General features: G+C 53.7%; 1 protein-coding gene across 1 annotated transcript; it reads left to right on the forward strand.

Moving 5' to 3' along the window:
- Positions 1 to 254: 254 nt before the first annotated feature.
- NAA40 (N-alpha-acetyltransferase 40, NatD catalytic subunit) lies at positions 255 to 14,209 on the forward strand. The gene is made up of 8 exons (XM_070457540.1): positions 255 to 442; positions 6,366 to 6,461; positions 7,446 to 7,498; positions 10,399 to 10,494; positions 10,567 to 10,725; positions 10,840 to 10,923; positions 11,385 to 11,462; positions 11,710 to 14,209. The coding sequence occupies exons 1-8, from the start codon at positions 437 to 439 to the stop codon at positions 11,849 to 11,851; spliced, it is 714 nt and encodes a 237-aa protein (XP_070313641.1). The 5' UTR covers positions 255 to 436; the 3' UTR covers positions 11,852 to 14,209.
- The last annotated feature ends 401 nt before the right edge of the window (positions 14,210 to 14,610 follow it).

The raw sequence follows: 14,610 nt of genomic DNA on the forward strand, positions 1-14,610 counted from the left end.
CTCCGCGGATGACCAGGTTACGGAGGAGGAGAAGCAGAGGCCAGCGCAGGGGCGGAGCTGCCACCCACCGGGTTGCCCAGCCGCGCGCTTCCCCGCCGGCTGAGGCCGTTGCCATGGCTACAGACACAGCCTGGGGAGAGGGGGGCGGGCCCGGGCTTACGTCATTCCTAGCGCGACGCTTGCTCCGCGCCTCCCGCCTCTTTCTGGTGTGCGAGACCCTCGGCCCGCCTCCCAGGCTCTCCACCTGCGCGCCTTCCCCCGCCCGTCCCTTCGTGGGGCTCTGCGCCGGCGCGGTTCCCGCCGGGGCGCGCTGGGGAGCCCGCGAGGCGCACGCGCAGTGCGGGGCCCGCCGCCGCTCCAGTGTCGCCGCTACCACCGCCTCCCAGCCGGCAAGTGTGGGAAGGAGGAGCTGAGCGCCACCGCCGCCGTTGTCGCCATGGGGGTGAGTGAGGCAGGGAGAGGAGACGCCAGGGCTGGGAGGGCTCCCCGCTACCCTTGCCACCACCCCTGCGCCCCCATTGTTCCTTGAACCCCCTCTCACGTGACCCTGACCCCCTCCGGCCTCACGTGACCCCCCTCCCAGCCCCCCACATGACTCGACTATCTCAGTCGAAGTGCCCCCACGCCCGGCCCAGCCCTGGGAATCTCCAGGGGAGCCCCCTCTCCGGGCCCCACCCCCTCCAGTGCCCCCCGCCTCTAGCGTCGCGCCCGCCTCTGCCTTCCTCTAGGATCTGTTAAATTCTTGGCGCCCACCCCACCCCCCTGCATCCCCGAGCAATCCCTGGGTATCCCCCCCGCCTCCGGGGGTCACATCACCCGTCTGTCACTAGCTTCGTGGCTTCCCATATCCTAGGCCTGCGCTGGCTTGGAGGGAACCGAGGCCCAGAGGAAACGAGGCACCCAGCCAAGGTCACAGACCCTGACTCAGGGCTCTCGAGTCCCCGGCCGCTGCGCTTCCCGCTACTCGGCGAAGCTGCTTTCCCCAGTCTCTTTCGAACCTCTCCACCAGGTTCCTCTTGCTCCAAAAACATTCTCTTCCTTATCGACAGAGGCTTGCCTTCAGGGGCCTCCCAGATGCACCCAAGTGGGTCTTATTAGTTGGGTTGCTAGTGGTATTCACACCGCAGGTGGTTTTGCATGGGGAAGCTGTGCAGAAGGTGAGCAGGGGGCGCTGGAAGGGCACTGGTGATGGCCCCAGCCCCGGATGGATAGTGACCACCTGTTCTGCTGAAGGCAGTCTAGAGGTGCTTTTTATGCCTTTCCCGGGCATGTGCTGATAGAAGGTTGGGCAGAAGTTACTCGCATGTTTCTGTGAGTTCACCTTCCTAAGTCCTAGTTAGAGCAGCACCCATCACTCTTCTGAACAAGTAACTGGCCCTCCCTGGCACCAGGTATCTTAGTTTTTACACGAAATTTCCACCACTTTTTAGGGAGTCCTCACTTTGGAGCCAGAGAAACTCCAGTTCCAGCCTGATCTTTCCTGACTGGTGGCATGATGTTGTGCCAGTGAGCTGGCCTTTGTGGATTTGAATTTCCTCATGGATGTGATGAGGATGATACCTCCCCTTTGAGACAGATATGAGGATTAAATAAGATAGATGTGAATAGTCACATGGGTGTCTCTTAAATAGTGGCTGTTATTTTCCCCTGTATTCTCAGCCTTCAGGTTTCTAAAATAGATTTGTGCTATTTTTAACCCATTGGATTTGTCCCTACTGTTATTAACCTAGATTTTTATCCTCTCCACTCAAATAGTTATTGACTGAATGAATCAACTTGTTAGACAGAAATGGTTGTCTTACCCATGTCAGAGCACTTTATGTAATCCATGTCAAAACCTATTCATCGTGTTTCAGCAAGGACTTTTGGACACTGTGTGCTTCATGTGTAGAAAATCAAGTCTAGAGGCCTTAGGCGTATTTAACCTAGACTTTAGTGAAAGGTCCCAGGCCCCAGCTCTTCTGTTGAAACAGAATAAAATCTTGTGTCCCTGGTATTACTTAGTGAATCTGCCCAGCATCAGCCATTGCACACTGAGCAGAAAGCAAGAAGCATAACATGCCGTTCTGATTCAACACTTCCTCATTGGTTGAGTTGAAACAGTGGGCCTCAGAGATCCTGAGATCCTTGCTGCTTCCTCTAGGGCCCCAATCTTATTACTCATACGTTGCAGACGTGTTTCTCACAACAGCCCCCACCTGGTTGGTCTCTTCCGGCCTGAAGCTCATTACAAAAGAGAGATTTGAATTTCCCTCCCTGAAGCAGAGCCAGAACCCTCATTATCCTCATTCTTTGTGGGTGGGGGGCTGTGGACTCCCCACCTCATGTCGGAAGGGTCATGGTTCCTGGTCATCACCCTCCAGCACAGCGCCTTGCTCCGTATGATGGTCTGGCCACTGGCTGAGGGAGAGGGTGGCCTCAGGTGGAGCACCGTTCTCTTCAGAGTTCTCTTACCCTTGCTGCCACACAGGTGTTGTCTCAGGAATTAGAATGTAGAGCTCTGTCTCGGGCTTCCCTGGTAGTTCAGCTGGTAAAGAATCCATGTGCCATGCAGGAGACCCTGGTTCAATCCCTGGGTTGGGAAGATCCCCTGGAGAAGGGAATGGCTACCCACTCCAGTATTCTGGCCTGGAGAATTCCATGTACTGTATAGTCCGTGGGGTCGCAAAGAGTCAGACACGACTGAGCGACTTTCACTCACTCTCTTTGCCAGAAACGGTTTTTTCCTGGATTCCTTGTGGGATGGAAGCATTGATACTGAAAACCTAAAGGGTCCCAAATCTTTTTTCTGAAAGGTGCCTCCTGCTCCCATGGGAGTGTTTTTTAATTTCACTCTGTGACCCCTCATGGTCATAGAATTACCATTATGATTAGCAGTCATAGAGATGCCACTTTGAGGGGCTTACTGGTGGGCCAGTGGTTAGGACTCTGTGTTCTCACTGCCGGGGGTGCAGGTTCAATCCCTGTCAGGGAATTAAGATCCCACAAACAGCAAGGTGTGGCCAAAAAAAGGGGAGAGAGAGATACTACTCTGATAGAAATAGCAAGGGGAGGAGTTTGACAGCTGCATGTGAAAACAACTCTTCCATCACACTTAGTTACAGCAAGCTTCATATACGTTTAATTGATGAACAGAGCATGGACTTTGGGGTTCAGACCTGGATTTGAATCTTGGAGGATTTATGCAGCAGGTGTTTATGGCTTCTAGGTACTTGTGAACAGAAATCCTTACAATAAAGAATTTTTGTATCTGATATATTGTATCATTTTTTTCTTCTGTCAACAGCCCTGTGAGGTAGAGGCATTGTTAACCCCATTTTATGGATAAACTCTGGGAGTTGGTGAGGGACAGGGAGGCCTGGCGTGCTGTAGTCCATGGGGTTGCAGAGTCGGACACAACTGAGCAACTGAACTGATTGATAAGGAAACAGGTTCAGAGGAACCGAGTGACTTGTTGGGAAGAGAGTAAATAACTTGCCCAAAGTCACACAGCTATTAAGTGGGGGAGCTGAGAGTCAAATCTGGGTCTCTTGACTCAAAATCCCACACTCTTTATTATGTAAAGCTCCCTTGGGAAAGACAAGGAGCTTCACTGTTCACTGCACTTATTTCCCATTTTAATTAGGAGACTTTGCCTGTGTCCCCGCAGGATAGTCTTACCTCCACAAGGCAGGACAAAGCTAATTGGAACAGTAGGAGACCACTTTTGCTTGCGAGCGCTCTGTTCGGGGGAGAGCTCCTGCCTGTTTCATACCTGGCGTGCAGTTGTGCTTAGGAATTGCTTACTTCTAGTGCTTAACAATGAGACGCTATGGAAGGAACCTAGATTTCATTGCCTTCCGGGTTCTGGACATCAAGTGTGCAGCACCTCCGATCTTCCAGCTCTGTGTCACGCTGAGAGAGAACTAGAGTGCAGGGTGAAGGCGGGGAGCTGGCCTTGGTGGTGAGGGTGTGCTGACTTCTGACCTAGCCTTGTGGCTATTCTCTTAGGCCAGCAGTCGCGTCCCCATTTTCCTGGAGGGGCAGTTCCTTTCTCAGTCACCTGGCCTGTTTGATGCCAAAACACATGTTCTTTCTGCCCCATTGCCCAGCCCTGGTGATCTTCCGTCTCAGGCTTCCCTGTTCTTTATCCCTACTTCAGTGTGGAGGTAGGGTCTGGGGTGGTACTGTGTGGGCATGTCACGTCAGCTGCTACCATACCAGAAGGGTAATGAGGAATGAATCACCCAGCAGCTGCCCTGGGGACTCCTGAGGTCTCATCTTGACCTTAGTTGAACAGAGCTAAGAAAGTATTGGCCGCAGGTGTAGGCTCTCCCAGTGGGAGACAGCGTGGCTGGGGGGACAGATGCTGAATCTGCAGCCCAATCCCTGGGATTTAGTCTCCCCTTTGCCATTTGCTCTCTGTGGAACTCTGAACAAGTCACGACATCCCTTTGAGCCTCAGCTTCTTCTTGTGAAAGTGTTCTGCAAGATGAGTGTATTTCTCAGTGTTGTCTTGAAACTCAGATTCCCAGAGGAGAAAAAAAATGGATGCTCTAAAACCTCTTTGTGGTAGAAAGGGGCTAGTTCTGCCCCCAGATCCCAGTGTCATGAAGACAGTCTGCTCTCTTGTTTGTTCCTTCCTCCAGGAAGGTAAGAAAGGGGCTCCAGCCTGGCTTCCTGCAGTGCCCAGCTTGCAGCTGGTACACAGCTGGTGCTGGGCGAGTCTGTACCTAGAAGAGCCGCCCCTGTGAGCTCCTGGTGTCGAACTCTTGCCTGCCGCTTGCTTGTGCAGGAGTTAAGCGCTGTCATTCCTGGAGGAATTGAGGGGAGAGTTTATCCAGCAGCTGGGTTTTTCAGCTCAACCTTTCCTGGGCTGTGTCCCAGCTACGGTGGAATTGGAAGTAGCAAAACGTCTCACTGGTGAGGTCAGGAAGTGAGGGGTGGGGTCAGACGAGGCCATGTGGCTGGTGGAAAGCAGAGCCGTCTTCCCAGGGCCTTGGGCTGATTCAGGACTCAGACTGGGTGGGCAGGCACCTCCGGGTGCCTGTGCTGCTCTGCCCCTCCTTGGGAGGGAGACCGGGAAGTGTTGTTTATTGAACACAGGCCACAGTAAACCTCATGGGCTTAATACTTTAAAGGAGGTATAAAGGGCCATGCTCATCAGTTGAGGGAAGGAGGCTCCAAGAATGGCTGTGGCTTGTCCTAAGACCCGAAGGGAGTACAGGGCAGAAAGAGGCTTTGGACAAGGTCTATTGAGTTTTGGGCTCTTTCCCCCATGTTCCCAGTTTGTTTGATCGTTCTTTGGCAGTGATGGGTCGTCGTTGCTGTGCGCAGGCTCTTTCTAGTGGCGGGGAGCAGGGCCTCCTCTTCATCACGGTGCCTGGGCTTCTCGTGGCGGCGGCTTCTCTTGTGGGCTCCATGGCTCGTGGGATCCTCCCGGAGCAGGACTGGAACCCACCTTCCCTACACTGGCAGGCGACTCCCAGCCACTGGACCCCCAGGGAAGCCTCCCAGTTTTTACACAGGGTGAGAGGGGAGGGTCCATGTAGACTGGAGAAAACCTGGTGTGACCCTCCAGACCGGACGCGCTCCACTTGGAGTCATGGGGGGTTGGCGGTTTGCTTCTCTGTGCGGACAGCCTCCCTCTGCTCCTCCCCTGCAGCTTGGCTCTGCTGACCACGTGTCAGCGTGGCCTCTGTCCCCAGGTGAACTCCTTGGGGCCCTTCACTCTGCCCTCGCCACTGGGTGCTAAGTACGCCTGCCACTCACTGGCCTGGGCTGAGCAGCTGTTTTTGGGAGCAGCTCTGTCTCCTTAAGCGGGAGTGCCCCGGGCCTCGCTTAGAAAGGGCCCCACGTCCCCAGGAGGTTGTCCCCAGAGCAGATCGTCATTTCTTGAAGCCTGAAGACACTGAAAAGGCTTTGAATAAATTTATACTTAAGAGCAGCTATCAGCAGCTGCCTCAGATGCCATCGCCTTCCTGAAACCTGCCCTGAATGTGTCTAAAATTACTTGTTCCTGCCTTAGGAGGGAATGAACAAATGAATATTTAGTAGGCAGCTGCTGAGGTGCGGGCTCTGCTTCAGGTTCTGCCCTGTGCTCTCACTGAGTCCTCACAGTGACCCGGTGGTCCCGCGGCCAGTCCTCTTCCCGGTAGGGAAGCGGAGAAGTCTAGCGATGCTCCCACGGTCTCATGACTGGGAAACGCTCAGGTCTTTCCTACGTGACCAGGTGACCGTGCGTGTGGCAGCCAGACCTGGAGTTCCTGCTGCTGAGACCAGGCACACGACGTGGGGACCGGCCCTTGGGGTCCCCAGAGGGAAAGTCAAGTCCCGTCTTTCGTTGGTCACCGCCTTCCAGCCCACTCTGCTTTTCCCTCTTGCAGAGGAAGTCGAGCAAGGCAAAAGAAAAGAAGCAGAAGCGGCTGGAGGAGCGAGCAGCCATGGATGCTGTCTGTGCCAAAGTGGACGCCGCCAACAGGGTAACTCTCCCCTTTCCCAGTCCCTTCCTCCTGGAACCGCAGTTTGGTTTTTAATTTTACTTCTTTTGGTGCCACCCTGTGGCAGAACAGAATTACTACGCATCCACACCTCTACTGCCTTCTTGCTGCGGTGGGGTTGGGGTGAGGCTTTGGACCAGCCTGGCTGGGAGCCTGGGAGAGTTGTGAGGAGGACCAGGGATGGGCCCAGGCATGCAGGGAGGTGTGGAGTCAAGAGAAAGTGGCTGCTTCTTTTTGTCGGTTTGTTTCCTTACCACTGGAAAAGAGTCTGGAAAAGTTTTTCTTAGGGTTTTGCATCTTGGGAAGGAAGCCTCCCTAGTAAAATGTGGTATAGTTTTCTCATTCTTGCCTTCAGACATTTATTGCCTGCCTGTGAGGTGCCGCAGGTTGTGCTATGCACTGGGCTTGCAGCAGCCTGGTTTTAGGGGCCACAGTCAGGGGAGGAGTAGCCATGATTCTGAGCACTCGGTGGGCCTGACTGGGAGCGGCTCGGCTTTCCCATGAGCCAAGAGAGATTTGGGTTGCCCTTCCTGCCGCAGTTCAAGTTCCAGGTTTTGTTATTCTTTTAGTCCACTTAGTAAGCAGTCATACTTTCGAGGATGTGGCCCAGGGACATGATTTTCCATTTTGGATTTTGACCAGGGAAGGTTAGTTGAGGACGTCGTAGAAGGACACGAGTGGATCAGGGGCCCTCTCTTCTCTCTTGGGTCAGGTGGGCACTGAGCACGTTTTATGCTCGGAGGCCAGTGTTTTAGTATTAGGCAGTAAAGTTTCTTCTTCCCGTGTCAAACGAAGCTACAACTTTGTTGGGCCTTCTTCCTCCACGTGACTTCAGAGCTAAGACAGATGGCGTGTCTGTGTAAGGGCTGCTCCTGGGCTGGGGAGCTGTGGGTCCACACAGGGTGGAGCCGGTGATGGCCAGACCCACGTTTGTGCTACATACTCCTCTTTTCTTTCCTTCCACAGCTTGGAGACCCACTGGAGGCTTTCCCCGTGTTCAAGAAATATGATCGGAATGGGTGAGTGTTCAGCATTCCTACCTGTCCTGTCCTTGTTCTTTAGGAGTTCACCTTTCCAGAGTAGGCTTCCTCAGACTTCTTTTTTCTTTGTTAATGAAAAAGCAGAAACAATGGCTAGTATCCTGCTGATACAAACCCCTCCATTAGGGTAACAGAGGGATCTGCGGATGAGCAAAGGTGGCGTGATCTCAGACTGCCGTCTATGTGGGACTTGCTGTGCTCTCCGACCGAGAACCACAGAGCGGAAACAAAGCTGAGAAATCATCTGGGCTGATTCCCTCATTTTAGGCAGAGAACCAAGACCCCGATGAGCTAAATGAGAGTCTGAGCTTTTGGAATTTCTCCCTGCCAGCTGAGGGGACTTTTCATTCTCAGTCCAGCACTCTTTCCCTGAGTATATAGTATAATGGGTAAAAGCCACTTAGGGCTTTGTGACCCTGGACAAATTACTTACCTTCTCTGTGTCTAAATTTTCGAAATAAGTACTTTCCCCACAGAGTCATCAGAAGGATTGGATGAAGTGTTAGTGCCTGGAACATACTAAAGGCTAAATCTGTGTGAGTTGTTATTACTACTATTCTCTTTACTAATCCAGTTCACTGCCGATTCTGGATTAAAGCCTCACTCCCCTTTTTGTTTCTTTGGTTTATAAGATAGGTACCAGAGATGCTGTTGGCTCAGGGAAAAACCAGGGCTATGATTTTACAGAATCATCACCATGGGTTTGAATCATAATGATGCTTCTTATTAACTATATTTGGTTAAGTCGACATACTCTTCAAGCCTTATTTTTTATCGGTTAAATGGAGTGATGATGCCAAACTTGCAAGGTTGTTTTACGGAGCACAGATACTATATCCAGCACTGGAAGTAGGAGCTGGTGTCAGTATTTTAACGAATGAGATAAGACGATGTAAATGCATGAATTATGATGGAGAGACTCCAGTAGGTAATGCTACATTTGCCTTGCATGGCTGTGTCTGAGTTTCATAGTATCACGTTAATGTATTCTTCCTGTCTGTGATCAGATGCGTTACAACTCTTCTCGAAGCCGCATCATCATTCAGATTCCAGGAAGTCCTTTGACATAGTTTGGCTATGACAAACCTAGACAGTGCATTAAAAAGCAGAAAGTCAAAGGTTCATATAGTCAAAGCTATGATTTTTTCCAGTAGTCACGTACAAATGTGAGAGTTGGACCATAAAGAAGGCTGAGCACCAAAGGACTGATGCTTTGGAATTGTGGTGCTGGAGAAGACTCGAGTCCCTTGGACAGCAGAGATAAAACCACTCAATCCTAAAGGAGATCCACCCTGAATATTCATTGGAAGGACTGATGCTGAAGGTGAAACTCCAGTGCTTAGGCCACCTGATGCTAAGAGCTGACTCATTGGAAAAGACCTTGATGCTGGGAAATATTGAAGGCAGGAGGAAAGGGGAGCAATGGAGATGAGATGGTTAGATAGCGTCACTGACTCAGTGGATATAAATTTGAGCAAACTCTGGGAGATAGTGAAGGACAGAGGAACCTGGAGTGCTGCAGTCGTGAAGTTGCCAAGAATCAGACACGACTTAGCGACTGAACAAGAACAACAGAGATTCCTTACTGTGATCTCAGTGTTCCCGCCCCACGTTCTCACCACTTCCAGAAACATGGGCCAGCTCTGAAGCAGGCGTTGCCAGTTGACTCTGGGCTCATTTGGTGCTTGGAATTGTGTGTGATTTGTGTGGCTGACTGTACTTTCTTTTTTTTCTTTTTTTTTTTAAGACTGTACTTTCATGTACTTAAAGAAGTCAGTTGAGTGGAGAATCTATACTCTCCAACCAGCCTTCAGAAAATGTATAGCTAAGACAGGTGCAGTGCTGTGTTGGGTCATTTCTGACCACTACATGGTCAGTAGTACAAAGAAAGAAGACTCTTCAGAGCCAGGAGTCCTGTACTCACATGGCCGAGCACACATGTAGCTTATATAATGCGCTAGTCAGCAGAGGTGACGGTGGCTTCCAGGGGTGATGTCCTCCGAGGAGTCGAGTCAGTCCTTTCAGAATGTGGCGCTTCCTGGAGAATGTGATTTCACAGTTTGCCAAAGAGTTTAACTGTAATTTACTTAAGCATTTACAAGTAAATAGCAGATTGAGGGACTCCGTTGGCAGTCTGGTGGTTGGGACTCGGAACTTCCACTGCTGTGGCCCGTGTTCAGGCCCTGGTCAGGGAACTAGGGTCCTGCAGGCTGCATGGCATGGCCAAAAACAAATAGATTGATACCTTAATGCCTCCTTCATTAGTTTAGGGAAACAACTTGGGGTGAACCTGAACCCTGATCCATTTTGTTTGATCAGCTGAGAGCACCCCTGTGTCCTCAGAGGAGGCAGCAGGCAGGACTCCTCAGGGGGATGGGGGCTGCCATCTTCCTGAAGGGCCTGAGGTCATCCTGCCACTTTCGCAGGCGAGGTTGGGAGATAAGAATGAAGGGCTTCCTTGGGTGCCCAGTGAGGACTGGATTCAGAAATGAAAGCAACAAGAAAAATGCCTCAGGGCAGGAACTAAGGGAACAGAGACGACTCGGGTGTTTATAACAAAGTACAGAAGAGCAGGCAGAGAGAGCAAAGAGGTAGCCGAGAGGGGCAGGAGTTGACACAGTGCTGAGTCTGATAAGGACGGTGCAGGGGGGTGGCAGGAAGTGGGGCTTGTGGTCAGGATGGTGGTAGGTTGGTGATGACAGTCGTTAATCTCAGCCTGAACAGCTTCGTTCCTTCACAGGCATCTTCTGCAGTCATGTCCGGGCTCAGCTTTTACTGTAGATTAGCTGAGACCAGGAGCGCCTCGTCGTCAGGCTGTCCGGGCAGCGGGCGGTGCTGGGCCTGGCGCTGGCTCCAGACGCCTCCTTTTCCTCTTCCAGGTTGAATGTCTCCATTGAATGTAAGCGAGTGTCCGGCCTGGAGCCGGCCACCGTGGACTGGGCCTTCGACCTGACCAAGACCAACATGCAGACCATGTAAGCTCACCTGGGTGGGAGGGGGCTGACTGTGCTGTGCGAGTCCCTGTCCTGATGGCCGCTGTCTCCCAGGTACGAGCAGAGCGAGTGGGGCTGGAAGGACCGAGAGAAGCGGGAGGAGATGACGGATGACCGAGCCTGGTACCTCATCGCTTGGGAAAACCGATCGGTGCCCGTCGCCTTCTCTCACTTCCGGTTTGACGTGGAGTGCGGGGATGAAGTCCTGTACTGGTAGGGGCCATGGCGCGGGGGTGGGCACCGGGGAGGAGGCAGAGGCCACGTGCGTGTCTGGGCCTGGGCCAGGCCTCACGGCCCCTGCAGGCTCACTCTGCTTTCCTCCCCCAGCTACGAGGTGCAGCTGGAGAGCAAGGTGCGGCGGAAAGGCCTGGGGAAATTCCTCATACAGATTCTGCAGCTCATGGCCAACAGGTAGGGAGGCTGTGTGTGTGTGTGAGTGAGTTCCTCATACAGATTCTGCAGCTCATGGCCAACAGGTGTGGGGTGTGTGTGTGCGCGCGCGCGTGCGGCTCTTGGGAGGAGCTGCCTCTGCCGTACGCCTGGGAGCGGGGTGGTGGGGACAAGGCTCACAGGAGTGTTCTGGAAGAAGGGTATCTCGAACCTCCCTGCCCTGCCATGACTCCACATTTGGTGCAGTGGGCTGAGGGCAGCAAGCACCCCTGAGTGCCTGTTCTGTGCATCTCCACTGGGACGCAGAGAAGATGCAGAGAAGTCAGTCAGGCGGGGAGCAGCCTCGTGTCCAAGGGCGGCACCACCCGAGACGGCAGAGCAGGGCTCAGGAGCACTCCCGACAGCAGGCAGAGGCACGAGAGAGCACGTGTGGTTTAGCACCTGTTTCTCCTTCTGGAAGATTCTCTCTGCTTCCTTCTCAGCACACAGATGAAGAAAGTTATGTTAACAGTATTTAAGCACAATCATGGCGCCTACCAGTTCTTCAGAGAAGCACTGCAGTAAGGAGCTGGGCCCGGTGGGGGACCCCCAGGGCGGCGGCAGCTGCTGGCCCGTGTCTTTTTCCCTGTCCTGGCCCACCTTGTCCTGACACTGAGCTCCTGGGCCTGAGATCCAGGGGGCTGGGGCTGGGGGAGATGGTGTGGGCACGCCTCTGGCCTGGTCCCCTGCCCTGCTCCTGAGCCCTGACTCCTGGGGTGGAAGGCATCCGCCGCCCCCCACCGACCCTTTCCTCCTGCCTGCCTGCAGATTTGAAATCGATGACTCTTCCCCAAGCATGTCCGGCTGCTGTGGGGAGGACTGCTCCTATGAGATCCTGAGCCGGAGGACCAAGTTTGGGGACAGCCAGCACTCCCATTCGGGCGGGCACTGTGGCGGCTGCTGCCACTGAGTCCCAAGCTGGAACGCGCTCTCCAAGGCCTGTCCTCTCCCCGGTCTCCCGCCGCTCTCCAGGCGGCCTCCTTAGCCCTGACCCCGGGGAGGGGTGGTCTGTCTGCCCCTCCTGCTTTCCCCTGGAAGGGCAGGCTGCTGGGAGGGGCAGTGAGGGGCCGGGCACCCAGCACATCCTTGCACAGTGGCTCCCTTCTCACGCGGCCCTCGGCCCTGAGCGTGGGGCTCCACGACCTCCCTGCCGCCGGATTCCTGACAAGCCCCCTCCTCGCCACACACAGCTGGACGAATGGAACGTTTGTTCCCAGCTTCGTGAAAATCCTGGAGCCCTGGGTCAGGCTCTGGGTGGTTCCCAAAGAGGAATGGACTCGGTGTAGGCTTTTGTGCCAAGAGGCTTCAGAGTGACTCCCCGTTTGGTGGAGGGGCTGCTCGACGGAGACCCTTGGAAGGTCTTTTATGTCACAACTTGGGGAAGCAAGGGTGCTCTTCCTGGCTGTGCCTTTGTGGATTCGCAGTTAGAGTGGAGTTGTCCTGGGGACCAGCCGGCTCCGGGAGCCTGTGGTTGTCAGCGAGGTGCTGAGGAGCCAGGAAGCAGCATCAGGGGGCTTGTGCGGGGACCATGGCTTCTCTGGCTTCTGACTGGGCTGCATCCCGAGCTTCGCCCTGTGATCCCAAGGCGGTGACCCGAGGTTTTTGTTCATAGGAAAGAGTTGGAGCCTGGCCTGCTCGTCTCCATCCCCTCTCGCTGCTTCCCTCTGCCTCTCGCCTGCCCCCCACCCCGTTCTGACTCTCAAGGGGGAAATAACATCAGGGAGCCCCTTGTCTTCCCCCTTATGGCCCCTCGTTCCTGCCATATTTAATGCTGTTTCCTCTCATATCTTGGTGCTGTTAGCTCTCTGAGGGTGGGTCTCCTTCCCCACCGCCACCCCCGCCCCCACCCCCAGCCTTCGGAGAGCCCCCAGCCAGCAGCAGGCCTCCTGCCTGCACCCCCCAGCCTGGCCCCTGCTCCCTCAGGGAGGCCCGCCCTGGCCGGCAGCACGGGACGTGGCCCCACAGCTGCCCTCCCTGGTGGCAGGTGGGTGGGGGAGCCCTTTCCTCTCCTCTCGTGGGGTGGACAGGGCACAAGGTCAGAGCTCAGGCTACCCCTCATCCCCAGACCTTACTCCCCTTCCAGGGAAGAGAATGACCAAATCCTTATCCAGGAAAAAGCACCTGCCGCCTCCCCTGGGAGAACTGGAGCTCTGCATTCCAGAGCATCCCAAGGGTCCTGCCTGCGGAGTGTTGATCCCAGGAGGTCGGTCAGTGCTTCTGACCTCAGTCAACTCATCCCAGTCCCTGCCCTGGCCCAGGCCGCCTGTGCTGGCCCATCTCCCCGAGGCTGCTTTGGCTTCTCCCCCAGGCTCCCACGTGTGGGGGCCGGGGCACACAGCCTCCCTGCTGAGCACTCTGCGATGCTCTTGACTGCCCAGCGGTGGACGTGGCACTCCCTTGGAGAGGGCCCCGCACCTTCACACTGGAGCAAACCCACCTTTGGCCCACTCAGCTGGCTCCCAGGAGATTTTACCCAAAGGGGAGGGTTTTCATTGCTAGGAGGACATTAGAGGATTCCTTCCAAGAATCATGGGACAAAGGAAGCATATTTAGGAAGAGCTTTTCCTTTGATCCCTGCTGTCAAAGGACACAGAATGATAAATATTCATCATTTTAGATCATGGATTTCTGATAACCTCCCACTCAGGGCCCCAGAAGGACCCCAGTGTAAATCCCACATAAAGGGAGTGAAGTGTCCATGTTTCTTTCCCTTCACTGGATACCTGGCACTGAGCCCCACTGGTCAATGGACACTTCTTGTGGGCCCTGCTTGTCCAGCCGCCTCTGCCACCACCCAGAGGCTGCTGGGGATGCGGGGTGGGCAGGCTGGGCAGGGAGGCGCAGCCTGAGGCTTGTAGGTCGCCCTGTTGCCATTGAGCCTGTTCAGTTCTCAACCATCAGTCTCCATTTTGCCAAGCTCTTGGTTTTAAGAAGCAGCAGGTCTTGTACCAGGCTTTTTGGTTTGTTGTTTGGGGCATGTTAAAAAATAATTAATTTGAGATTTGTTTTTTAGTTGTTTTCCACTCTGTTTCAGGTTATTTGCATTGATGTCAGATGTGTACATGACATGTGTGTGGTTCTTTTAACCCTTCCTGTTTTTTGTTTTTTTGTTTTTTTTAGAGGAAACTTTGGAGATAAAATGCCTTCTTGATATATATATATATATATATATTTTCTTTAGCAACTTGTTATCACTGGAATCAAAGGGAAAAGTGACCTCTTTGCGTTGGTTGTACTTGTGTGTCACAAATAAAAGACACTTTGTTCAGCTGCTGGGACGGCTTCCTGGTGCCGGGCTGCCTTGGCAGCAAGGGGCTCAGACCATCCAGCGTTGGATCTTAAACCCTCGGGGCACATAGCTGTGATGGCCCCATACCTCTTCCTGTGAAGGAAGCCTCAGGCGAGGAAAACCTCGGCGTTTGAGGCGAGGAGCCAGACATGGAAACTGAGACCAGTGAATGCATATGTTTGTGCCACTTCTCAGAAGCCCAGGTCAGAGGTCTTCTCCTGAAGGGTGCCTGCTTTGCACATTGGAGAGTCCAAGGCCAAGTGTTGGTGATACTTAACATCTGCAGGCAAACATAAATTCCAGAACATTTGTGTGGGAGTTGAATAGAAGAGCGTGTCGGTGTTTCTCAGAGTTAACTGGGGTACTCAGAATATTCTTCA

This window comes from Odocoileus virginianus, chromosome 28 (genome assembly GCF_023699985.2).
Source record: "Odocoileus virginianus isolate 20LAN1187 ecotype Illinois chromosome 28, Ovbor_1.2, whole genome shotgun sequence".
NCBI classification, from domain to species: domain Eukaryota; kingdom Metazoa; phylum Chordata; class Mammalia; order Artiodactyla; family Cervidae; genus Odocoileus; species Odocoileus virginianus.